The sequence below is a fragment of the Podarcis liolepis genome, assembly GCF_965112155.1.
Source record: "Podarcis liolepis genome assembly, chromosome: 3".
Classification (NCBI taxonomy): domain Eukaryota; kingdom Metazoa; phylum Chordata; class Lepidosauria; order Squamata; family Lacertidae; genus Podarcis; species Podarcis liolepis.
The window spans coordinates 23808688-23820915 of NC_139557.1; the positions used below are offsets into that span (position 1 = coordinate 23808688).

The 12228-nt window shown below is 43.5% G+C and overlaps 1 protein-coding gene and 1 long non-coding RNA gene across 2 annotated transcripts; one reads left to right on the top strand and one right to left on the bottom strand.

Moving 5' to 3' along the window:
* The first annotated feature begins 4077 nt into the window (after positions 1–4077).
* On the top strand, positions 4078–10469 carry LOC310703402 (glutathione S-transferase-like). Its single transcript, XM_083495768.1, has 7 exons — positions 4078–4262; positions 5683–5789; positions 7137–7188; positions 8281–8413; positions 9037–9178; positions 9622–9753; positions 10157–10469. Exons 2-7 carry the CDS (start codon positions 5703–5705, stop codon positions 10274–10276), a joined length of 666 nt encoding a protein of 221 aa, XP_083351894.1. The 5' UTR covers positions 4078–4262; positions 5683–5702; the 3' UTR covers positions 10277–10469.
* LOC310703474 lies at positions 4122–8989 on the bottom strand. The gene is made up of 2 exons (XR_014524168.1): positions 8050–8989; positions 4122–7470 (listed from the first exon to the last, which is right to left on the bottom strand). It is a non-coding gene; the product is annotated as an uncharacterized lncRNA (long non-coding RNA).
* Positions 10470–12228: the final 1759 nt, after the last annotated feature.

The window sequence follows — 12228 nt, forward strand, 5'->3', positions numbered from 1 at the left end:
GGGGAGAGGGAGAAAAACAACAACACAGATACATATAAAAACGAAAATATACAAAAAAGGTAGCAATACAGTGGTACCTCAGGTTAAGTAGTTAATTCGTTCCGGAGGTCCGTACTTAACCTGAAACTGTTCTTAGCCTGAAGCACCACTTTAGTTAATGGGGCCTCCCGCTGCTGCCAGAGCATGGTTTCTGTTCTCATCCTGAAGCAAAGTTCTTAACCTGAAGTACTATTTCTGGGTTAGCGGAGTCTGTAACCTGAAGCCTATGTAAACCCGAGGTACCACTGTATATGATATTCCCATACATTCTTATATAAATTGGTATAGTGTTATTGTCCTAGTGCAGGCATAGGCAAACTTGGCCCGCCAGATGTTTTGAGACTACAATTCCCATCATATCTGACCACTGGTCCTGTTAGCTAGGGGTGATGGGAGATGTAGTCCCAAAACATCTGGAGGGCCGAGTTTGCCTATGCCTGCCCTAGTGCTTATGTAAATGCTAATAGCCTACTAAATTTCGCATAAACTCATTCCAAATGCTATTGTATTTATCCATACAGAGTCTGCCCCTGTAAGCAGTCTGTTCATAAATTGCCATTGATGTCATATTGTCAGTCCATTGATTGAAGGGTATAGCATATCTTTATTTTTCCAATTCCTCAGTATCAATCTTTTGGTCACCGTTAAGCATATCCATTGTCCATCTATTTTCTTCCATGAAGAAAACACTGTATATTTCCTGTTACGTACTAAAGTTCTCACCCTGGGCCAGCAGGGGGATAGTGTAGATAGTTTTCACTCAGGTCCACATCAGTTATTTTAGGCGGGAAACCCTGGGTTGTTGTTGCTACAATGTTGATAGCCGGCTGCCTATAAAAGCAGGCCGGCTGAGCTGTTTGCTGTTCAGTTCTGTCCAGCTTACAATAAAGAGCTCCTCTGGAGAAATCACTGTGTCATATGCTATGTGCGCCCACAACTTAACATTTCCCAGACAATGGGTTAGTATAAAGTATAGTATAAACAGTATAAAGTTTACCTGGCGCCTTCATTATACACCTTTAGGCGCCAGGCAAAAACGTTCTTTTTTAACCGTTAAGGCATGGAAAATCCACTTCCGTTGTCCCGCTGACAATTTCCATACTGCAGGTATATAGTTCAATAAAATATTCTCTGCTGAAAGATTTAACTTTTTCTGCACAGTCATATAGTTACACAGTCCAGCACTTTCTCCCAAAGCTTGTTAAGTAAAGAGCACTGTGCAAACATGTGTTTCCGAGAGACATATTTCAGAAAGCCTGAAATGATATGATTTAGCCACAAGAGGGTAGCCGCACATTGTATTGTCGATTAAATGCTTTGGGAGTATTATTCCGCCAGGTGGCGCTGGTCCAAGCCTGCGCGGGAAATTTTGGATTTCCGCCTAAAGTCAGCAGCAAGACTTACAACAGCAATAATGATAGACTGATAACTCCATTAGTTGAAGTTGAGATAGTCTGGTTCCTTAGATGCACAGGAAGCAGAAGATGCCACAGATGTTTTATCGCTGCCTGCCTCTCAGCCTTACATGTCTGAAACACAAAAGCAGCAGAAATAACCTACAACGAGCCTCTGTTGCCCAGTATGAGCCAGGGGTCTACATACCCTCAACACTGACTTATATTTCTTCACATGTAGCTTGAGGACCATGGGACAATATGTCCACAGATCTCCTTCCCATAGGTGATTGAATGTGAAAATTATTGTTACTGTGTTCATTAGTCAGAATCTTTATTTGTTTGCAGCAATGGGATTACTATTACAATCAAACCATCCTTTTACCCAATTTCATTTTATGAATCTGAAATAAATAGGGAAGGGAGCAAATTGAGACCCCTCTCCACACATTACTAATAACCCCGTGTAGTATTTATGGGTTTTAAAAAAAACTTTATATTAACACATACTGCATTACTTCATTAATTTAGACTCATGGGCTTAATTTTTTCTGTATGGTTTTTGCATGCTTGAAAAACAAGGTACCCGCTTATTAATGAACAGATAGATTGCTTTTCAAAATTCCTCCATAAAATGAGCATTTAAAAACTTTGTAATTTTAAACTTTTATCCTATGATAAAAGAACTGCTTAGAATGACATAATCTTCAACACATGCACACAAAGCACTGCACACATATTGATAGTAAAAATGGCCCTTGCCCCCAAGCTTGCAATGATACACATGATACAAAAGGGAAAAGGAATGGGGAGGGAAGAGGAAAGCAAACATTTGAAGCCAATGGATGGGGCCAGGCCCAGTGGTGGAGGAATCCTCTCCAGCACCCGGGGCGGTGCAGCCCGTGCAGACTACGCATGTGCGGCATCTCACGCATGTGCACTCCTTATGGAATGCCGCACATGCAGAGTCCATATGGGCTGCCGCTCGAGTGGTATCCCATACGGACTGCACATGCCCTCGGCCGTTCTACAGCTGGGGGGAGGCAGGGGCCATCTTGTCACCCCTCCCAGAGTGGCACCCGGGGCGGACCGCCCCCTCCACCCCCCTTCCTACACCCTGGCCACCCCTGGTCTTCTCCAATATGTGAGCTGCATTTTTGTGTAAGCCCATCTATGTTGGTACCTTTTTCTTAGAAGTGCTTCTTGCTTTTCAATCTAGGACTTCAAGGCAAGGGTAAGCAACATCTCCACAATTAAGAAATTCTTGGAGCCAGGCAGCCAGAGGAAATTTGAATTAGACGACAAGGCTCTTCAAGAGATCAGGAAGATTTTTAATGTCTGAGAACATCTGCTATGAAGATCACTACAAATACTGGCATGTTTTTACAAATCTGTGTGACTTCTCTTTTACTAGTTGGAGGATTAATAGTGTAGTCCTATTCATGTCTATTCAGCATTAGTTCCATTTGAATTCAGTGTAGCTTACTTTTGGGTAAATGTAGGTATAGGATTGGAGCCTAAATCCGTAAAATAGTATTTCCTCTTGGTTCCATAATCTCAAATGCTTTTGACTGCAAACTCTTGAAAAATGTAATAGATGAGAACTCTTTTGTGAAGATTCTGAGGCCTCCTTTAGATATTAGTCTAATGCAACCTTCCCAAACCTGGTATGAAACCTTCCAGGGGTTTTGGACTACAGCTCCCATCAGCCACAGCCAGCATGACCAGCAGTCAAAGAATGAAATTGCTAGAGCCAGCAAACATTTGATATTGTGCAAGGATTTTTTCCAGCTGGAACTCACTGGAACTGAGTTCCACCACCTCTCTGGTGCATTCCAGAGTTCAAATGCTACTGAGTAGAGGATCACCATAATGGCACTGTGTAAATCCACAAAAGGAGATGATGATAATACTGTGTGATGGTACAATAAAGTGAAATAAAGCATTCTAAAGCATTTGTACTTCAGTGCCATGTTTTACTTGAGTAGTCAATAACATGTCTGTTCTGTCGTGACTAGTTCCTGTTGTGCTTTGCGTAGATGTGATGCGATCTGTGTGGTCCTGCTGGATTAGAGGCAAGGAAAATAAATCCCATTAACGTACTCCCTGCCAGAAAATGACCTGTTTTCATAGCCTTCTACAGCAATTAGTCTGACCAGCCATAGCAGCAATTCTTTACCAGTCCACCATGCTATCCTCAAGGAATGTTCTTCTCAGTTTTATGATTTGTCACAAATTTGTCAAAGCCAGACAACAAATATGTGATTTTCACTTGATCATCCGGATCAGGTATCTTACATAACAAATCAAGAATAATTTCTGGATTGCCTGTAGAAATCCAGTTTTGCATACCGTTAATTGTAGCGATCTAGTCGCCCCAACCCTCGCCAAAAGGTGGGTAGGACCAACAGGGAAGCCCTGTGTATTTGACCTTTTTCTGTATTTTGTGGCTAGCAGCTGCAACCAGAGACTGCAGTGGCCTCCAGCCCAGTTATACAAAGGTTTCAGTTGAATATACAGTACTAAGACCAAGAATGTTTGCCCTCAGTGCAGCTGTACAGATATACAATAAACCGAGTTGCATCATGTTACGCAAGCGTGAGACAACCTTTCGCATTGTGAATTAACTTTGCGTGACTGATTTGTTGTAGGTGAAAAGTCTCACGAAAGGCAGAGTAAGTGTTTTTCTATTTGCAATAGGGAGTTTCTGCTACAGATAAGCTGTTCTCTCAGAAGGTGGAGCTTCTGAGCTTTTATAACCCTGAGCCACACAAGTACGGGGCTCACTCTGCTTGAGAAGAACTTCCACTTGTTCAGGACTTGCAGCAGGTTAGTATTCTAAGGTAGATGATTGCTTTGGAGAGTCATTGCTCAAGAGCAACACCCTGGACAGAGGAGTAGGGCAGGGACAATTTCCAAAGACCTCACCTCTGCCCAAAGGTTTTCTTCTTCTTACCCGCAGAGTACTAAAGGTTTGTGGGTTGGGGAGGGGGGATTCTGTAATCCTCAGAACAGAGACATTTCCCTTTGGACAGACCAAAGGCAGGAGCTGGGCAGTGGGCAGAGTTCTAAAAATAAAATGGGGTTGGTCTTTGTTGCACCTCAGAGGGGAAAAAAATCTTGGGTAAGAATGGGAGAGAAATTAGATTCATTGAAAAAATAGTAACTCACCAAATTTCATTTCCCAAAAACATAGCTATCCCTTGGAATTTGACTGCAGTTCTCCAGCCAAACAATGTGTAAAAACACATATGGTGAGGTAAAATGTGCATATAAATGCATATATTATTGAAAGGAATGTAGAAAATAGATGTGGTTATCCAGGGTTGAGGAGGGTGTAGATGCCATCCAATTGTCTTAGGGACTCCAGTCTGGAATTGCTTAGGGTTTAATCCTTAGCCTTTGCTTCTTCCTAGGATATCCCACAAGGCAATGGAGGTTTAGGGTCAGAGGCTACCTCCTCCTAGATGGGTTACCTTCCCAGATTGATGAGCCCCACCTGCCCCTCACTTCTCTCTACAGCATGTGCAGAAACCGCCTTCTTGACCCTTGGACCCACTGTTGGTCTCATCCCTCAACCTGCCAGAGCCTGTCCTTGCGTAGAGGGGAGGTGCCTAACTCACATGGGTTTGAGACCCACCAGCTATCCTTATCTGGTTTAGCCAGCCAGTCAAAGAGGTGGTGCTTCAGATGTGATTCACCACTACAAACTCCCATCATCCCTGGCGGTTGGCCATGCTGGAAAGCCATGTGCCCCAACTTGCCTGAGGAGATGAGAGGCAGCTGATGGCAATGGCAATGGTGCAAGTACGAGGGGGAAGTTACAATTTTGTGGCTCTGGGAACATGGACCATGGCTGTCCAAGAGGGGGTGATAGTCATAGATTATGGGTAGGCAAACTAAGGCCCGGGGCCCGGATCCGGCCCAATTGCCTTCTAAATCCGGCCCACGGATGGTCCGGGAATCAACATGTTTTTACATGAGTAGAATGTGTCCTTTTATTTAAAATGCATCTCTGGGTTATTTGTGGGGCATAGGAATTCGTTCATATATTTTTTTCAAAATGTGCTCCATGATTATGAAAAAGAGTTTGTTAAAAAAAATAAACCAGAAGGCTTTATTTAGTATGAAATCTTTTCTTGCTGTAAGCAATCACGAGAGCACCATTTTGAATAGTTGTCCTGCTCTGCAGTGGTTTCCCTATCAAACATGACCTCTCAATCTCTCTCTCTGTCTCTCATCATAACAGGAAAGCAAACACTTAGGAACATGGCTGGGAAACCTAAGCTTTACTACTTCAATGGAAGGGGCCGAATGGAAAGCATAAGGTGGCTGTTGGCTGCAGCAGGAGTTGAGGTTGGTTTCTCTGAGAAAGCACCTTTCCCCCACCCCCAAGAAAGAATCAAGGGAACTGTTGTTTTTCCAGCATTCTTATATTTCAGGCAGTTTCCAAATTTGGGCCCAGCATTATCATTTGTGAGTGAGGTGCCTACTTCAGGCGGGGGATTTTATCTATCCTGGAAGGGGCAGCTAATTGATGAGTTATCTTCATTCATTATTATTGCTGCTAAGGAGGGGGGGGGAGAGATATGATTGTGTGGACAGGCGGAGTCCCTCAAACCCTGGGCGGCCCCCGTGTGGAATAACGACTCAAGACAACATGCTATGGGATTAAAATTGGCCACAACTTTATTATGTTTCAGATGTGGGTAGACCTTGGCTCAGGCAGTGGGCATTTATCCCTCCCAGTCCCCCGCCAGGGATCTGGGGAACATCAGGGTTATCCAGTGGGGGGGGGATGGGCTGGCTCTGGAGAACATATGTTCAAGCGGAGAGAGCCTGCCCCTGTTACGCCGCCGTCGCAAGGAAAGCAATGACAACCTCCAGGCGTACGGCCGAAGCCTCCCCTCAAACAACCCCTTTAACGGGGAACCCTGGTATCGCCGCTGCAAAGAGTAGGGGGGGCGTCACCGCTGAACGCCCCTCCCCCATTTAGGGGAGATATACTAAAGGATTCCGCCCAAGGCCTGATACTGCCAAAGTTGTGACGTTTTGATACAGGAAAGCAGAACATGCCAATGCAGGAGAATTCCTTTCCGACCCTTCAACAGCGACCTTGATATAGTAGCACCTGCATACCTGTGAAGAAAAGGTTAACCTGCAAAAGAAGTCTTAACTGAGGGTGGGTAGGGTGGGAGAAGCTCTGGAGCCAGCTGACAATTCCCATGTAAGATCCTCCCCCTACTGTGTGGGCAGGTGGTCCCTCCCCCTAACTGGCCTGATCACCTTGGCAACGCCTCCCCAGGCGGGATTGGGCAACTGGCTGAGGTAGGCAGAGACCTCCAGGTATCCCACTTGGGGAAAGCCAAGCCTGTGCTAATGGAGCCACATAGGGTCCAGGGGGCTTCACATGACCACACAAAGAGTACCCCCCCCCCATTTAATGTGGGGAGCGGTCATTGTGGGATTTACTGCTTCAAGTGCTAAAATGATATGACTAGCCTGTAGTACTTGATTTGTGCATGGGAAACATTTGTTGTTCTGTCCCAGACAGAGAAGATTATTGGGTGGGCTGACCCGGAATTCGGCTGGGAAAGGGGAGTTTTCATCAAATTTTGAACACTTGAAAGGCCCTGTGTCATTTTTGGAGCCTGAAATTATTTCATGAGACCCTTGAAATATTCTGCCTCTTTTATTTTTTAGTTTGAAGAACAATTAATTGAGACAAAAGAATATCTAGAAAAATTAAAGCATGGTGAGTATGTTATCTGAATATCAGTGGGACTGTCTTCTAGTACAGTAAAGCCTTATAGTCTTAATAGCAGGGGTTTTCAAAGTGGACTTGTTTCTCCAGTTCTGCATTGTGCACACTTTCAGGCAGGAATATGTGTCAATACACAGTTGTGATCTGGTTATATTGCATTTTTCTCTCTTCTTTGAAAGAAAATAGAGTTTTCCAGATACCCACAACACATACCACTCAACTCTGAATTGTGCAGAATGGTTTGCTTGTCTTTTAGCTGGAGAACAGCAGTAGCTTACCGTATTTTTCGCCCCAGAGGACGCACTTTTTCCCCTCCAAAAATGAAGGGGAAATCTGGGTGCGTCCTATGGGGCGAATGCAGGCTTTCGCTGAAGCCTGGAGAGCGAGAGGGGTCGGTGCACACCGATCCCTCTCGCTCTCCAGGCTTCAGGAAGCTCTGCGCAACCCTCGGGAGACCGAGCTGCCTGCAGTCCCCAGCTCAGCACAGCTCTGCACGGCCATCGGGAGCGGGGCGCTAAGTCCCGCCCCGCTCCGGATGGCGGCGCAGAGCTGCCTGCAGTCCCGGGATCAGCGCAGCTCTGCGCAGCCACCAGGAGCCGGGGGCGAAGTCCCGCCCCACTCCAGATGGCGGCGCAGAGCTGCCTGCAGTCCCGGGATCAGCGCACTTCTCCCCATCGCCAGCCCCACAAGCTCGGGGGACAGCGGGGAGGCAGAGCGTGCCTTCCCACTGTTCCCCGACCTGGTTCTTCCAGCCCCGCACCTGGGGGGGAAATAAAAAAAATTGTCTTTATTTTCCCTCCAAAAAACTAGGTGCGTCCTATGGGCCAGAGCGTCCTATGGGGCGCAAAATACGGTAAATAACATACAAAACTAGTTTCCAATGGTTGATTGCTGTACTAATTTAGGACATGTTCTGCAAAAGGTTTTTGAGGGGAAAGCAGAGGCAAACATGATTATCGCAAAGGCACAATGTAAAAGTAAAGTCTCAAAATCAAAGCATGGCTTGTGAGATGCTCCTGAAAATTTACTTTCCCTAGTAATTAGCTGGGAGGATGGACTGATTTTTCATCTTCCTTTCACAAGGTGGAGACCTGCTCTTTCAGCAAGTGCCCATGGTGGAAATGGATGGGATGAAGATGGTGCAGAGCCGAGCTATTCTCAACTACATTGCCGCCAAATATAATCTCTCTGGGAAGGACGTGAAGCAGAGAGCATGGTACTGTAACATTCCTTTAAGTTTGGTTACTAAATGCATGCTTTGGTTGGCTGTACATGATATAAGATCATCTCTGTTGTGTCATATGATCTACTGACGAGTGATGAGTCAGCATGTTTCATCTTGGGCAAGAAAGGGTCCAATATGAGGTAATTTGACCTCCCAGTCCCAGCAAAGTTCATGTGGACTGGTTTATTTGAAATCAATGAATTTTCATGTAATCCCAATAGGAGATTGGGAGGTCATTGTCCCTTCCCAATGTTTTTTTTTTTGGGGGGGTTCTTGCAAATGTATAAAATTGATTTTTGATATAAGGCTTTCTTTATAAAAGGTCTAACTGGTGAAGATCACTATACTGGCAAGCACATTATAGGGGCTTTTGTTGCATAGAGAGAGGCTTTTTCCAGGGAAAACGCCCTTTCTCCAACATACAGGATCCTTGTACTTGTTTTTCTGCTGGGTCATCACACATTTTTGCCTGTGACACTACTGCCCAATTCCCCCACAAGGTTTTGGCTCTGCATTATCATAATTAGTACTATTGCTGCTGCTGCTGCTACCACTACTGTTTTTCTTATTATTACCTGAGTATGAGAGAAGGAAACACTTTCTCTTTCAAATAGGATTGATATGTATTGCGAAGGTGCTATGGATCTGAATGAATTGATAATGATGCTTCCCTTCAAGCCAGCTGACAGCAAGGAGAAAGAGTTTGCAAACATTATTGAAAAAGCCACCACCAGATACTTTCCAGTCTTTGAAAAGGTATGGGGCGAAGGAAACTTACAAACCTTTAAACACAACAAAGTCACCTATGCTCAGCTGGAGTTGGCAGCTGGTAATGTTGATAGGACTGCTTGGCTCATCAGAAATCATTTCCTTATTCCTTGTATTTTCCAAGCTTCTGAGCTAAAAGTAAAACATCAATCACACGCAGTCTTCATTTACCATGTGAACTCTGATCTCAGAATCTGCCCTGCCTTATTGAAACATGATAAGCCGTGGTTTGGGAAGAGGGAATGTAATGATCAAGCTTCTCTTTCTTGGCCAGCAGCTTGTTAGAAGACATGAATCAGAACTGATACAAATACTCTCGATCTCCTGATACAATATAATCTGGGAGCATGATATTCAAAAGTGGTTCAGATATAGAGTCTCCATTTTGTGTATGTACCTGAAGTACTCTTCGAACACTTCCTGCTCTATAGGTCCTCAAAGATCATGGACAAAATTACCTGGTAGGAAATCAGCTCAGCAGAGCAGATATTCAATTGCTTGAAACCATTTTAATGGCAGAAGAGCTGAAGGCTGATATTCTCTCCAAATTCCCTCTTTTAAAGGTAAGCAAGCATAAGCAAAGTTCTAGTATGGCACTTTTATTCTTTGCATATCTAAAACACCATTGTCTCTGGATTTCTATTGCACAAAGTCTAAATCACACAGGAGGCCCACATTCATGGATAAGCCTTCTGTGAATTAAATTTAGACACAAACAGGTAACCTACCTACGATTATAGACCTGCAATGGAGCTTGAAGATTGACCTCCCTCTCCAAAGGTGCATGCCTGAAATAACTGGGTTTAGTGTACGTATCAAGTTTGAGTACATATAAAGTTTATCACTTGTAGTTTCATTATTGACTATGAAATCATAGTAACCGTAAGTGGCAAATGATTATTTGGGGATACCACCATTTCTCCGTTTCTCTACTAAAATATTTTGCTCTCTCTTTCTCTCTCTTAGGCCTTTAAAGAGAGAATAAGCAACATCCCGACAGTGAAGAAATTTCTGCAGCCTGGTAGTCCAAGAAAACCACCAACAGATGAAAAGGCTATTGAAAAGGCAAGGAAAGTTTTTGCCTGAATCATGGCTGAGGATCACAGATGATGCACTATTGTATTCACAGGCAATAGGCAAAAACTGAAATGGGACCACAATGGCACAGTGTAAATCCACAAAGCTACAGTAGGAACCCAAATAACTAACAGAACAATTGGAAGTAGTGATAATACTGTGCTGCACTACACCAAAATGAAATAAAGCATTCTACAACTTTTGTATTCTGGTTGTTTTAGTTCCAGTATGACGTCATTTACATTAATCTTAAACAGCAGGGGAGCTCATAAGCAGCCTTGTCATACTTTTTGTTGTTGTTGTTGGAATTGGAGCTGACAACCGACAGTTTACACCTACTCTCACTCTCACACACATTTCAAAGTATAATATCCTAATAAGTGTAAATAAATGACACTCTATGTTTTAGTTCCAAAGTTGTAACCACAACTTTTTATGATTTATCCTACCAAACACTGCTGCAAGATCTACAAAGGTTGTATATAGGTCTTAGGCCCTTTACTATATTTCTTAATCAGATGGTTTAACACGTAACATTGGTTTATATATTTAGCTAAGTGTGCATTTATGCTTATTTATTCTATGATTGAGACCTTAAAACTCTTATAACAATCCCCCATTTGGGGCAATAATTTAACTAAAATTGTTGCCCCACTAAACAACCTGATGTCCACTCTTCCCAAATGTTGGTACGGGATGTGTTTATGTAACCCGGAGGAGACTTGCATGTCAGGTCTCTTAAGGCTGTTCACAAGTGTAGCAGTTGGACGTAGGATTCTTTATCATATAAAATAACACCATCTTGTTTTGTTCTATTCGTAAAATACTGGTGGCATTCTAACACTTTGAGAGAAGCCTTCTCTTCCTTTTCGCTTTTAAAATGAGGGTCTATGCTTTACATTCAGCAGGAAGGTCCATTTAAAATGAAATATGATCAAGGTAATCATAGACCACACCAAATAATTGTGGGGTGGGGGAATGAAAGCAGAATTTCTTCCATGAAGAAAACACTGTATATTTCCCAGACAATGGGTTAGTATAAAGTATAGTATAAACAGTATAAAGTTTACTTGGCGCCTTCATTATACACCTTTAGGTGCCAGGCAAAAACATTCTTTTTTAACCGTTAAGGCATGGAAAATCCACTTCCGTTGTCCCGCTGACAATTTCCATACTGCAGGTATATAGTTCAATAAAATATTCTCCGCTGAAAGATTTAACTTTTTCTGCACAGTCATATAGTTACACAGTCCAGCACTTTCTCCCAAAGCTTGTTAAGTAAAGAGCACTGTGCAAACATGTGTTTCCGAGAGACATATTTCAGAAAGCCTGAAATGATATGATTTAGCCACAAGAGGGTAGCCGCACAGTGTATTGTCGATTAAATGCTTTGGGGGTATTATTCCGCCAGGCGTCGCTGGCCCAAGCCTGCGCGGGAAATTTTGGATTTCCGCCTAAAGTCAGCAACACAGACTTACAATAGCAATAATGATAGACTGATAACTCCATTGGTTGAAGATGAGATAGTCTGGTTCCTTAGATGCCAGGATCTTAGCTTGCATAGCTCAGTCGGTAGAGCATAAGACTCTCGAGTTCGTGGGTTTGAGCCCCACGTCGGGTGAAAAGGAGCTTCGCCTAGATGACCCTCGTGGTCCCTTCTATGTCTCACACACCCTGACAAAGTTAGCTGCTGCCTGCCCATAGGGAACAATGTGTAAAGTTCCAAATTTTACAAAGTGAAACAGTATAAAGTTCGCCTGGCGCCTTCATTATACACCTTTAGGCGCCAGGCAAAAGCGTTCTTTTTAAACCAGGTCTTTGTTTGATTTGATTGACATTCTATGCCCCTTTAAAATCTGGTTCCTTTTTTTGGGGGGGGTGTTATTGGGTTGTTGTTTTTATTTTGATTATATATATAGTGGTTTTATATTTTGATTTTGTTCTGTGAACCGCCCTGAGAC

Bases quoted from the DNA above. Each gene is read 5' to 3' on its own strand.
- LOC310703402 (XM_083495768.1), top strand. From the start codon at position 5,703: ATGGCTGGGAAACCTAAGCTTTACTACTTCAATGGAAGGGGCCGAATG. The intron at 8,414-9,036 runs GTACTGTAACAT...TCTTTCAAATAG, and splicing joins GACGTGAAGCAGAGAGCATG to GATTGATATGTATTGCGAAG. The intron at 9,754-10,156 runs GTAAGCAAGCAT...TCTCTCTCTTAG, and splicing joins CCAAATTCCCTCTTTTAAAG to GCCTTTAAAGAGAGAATAAG.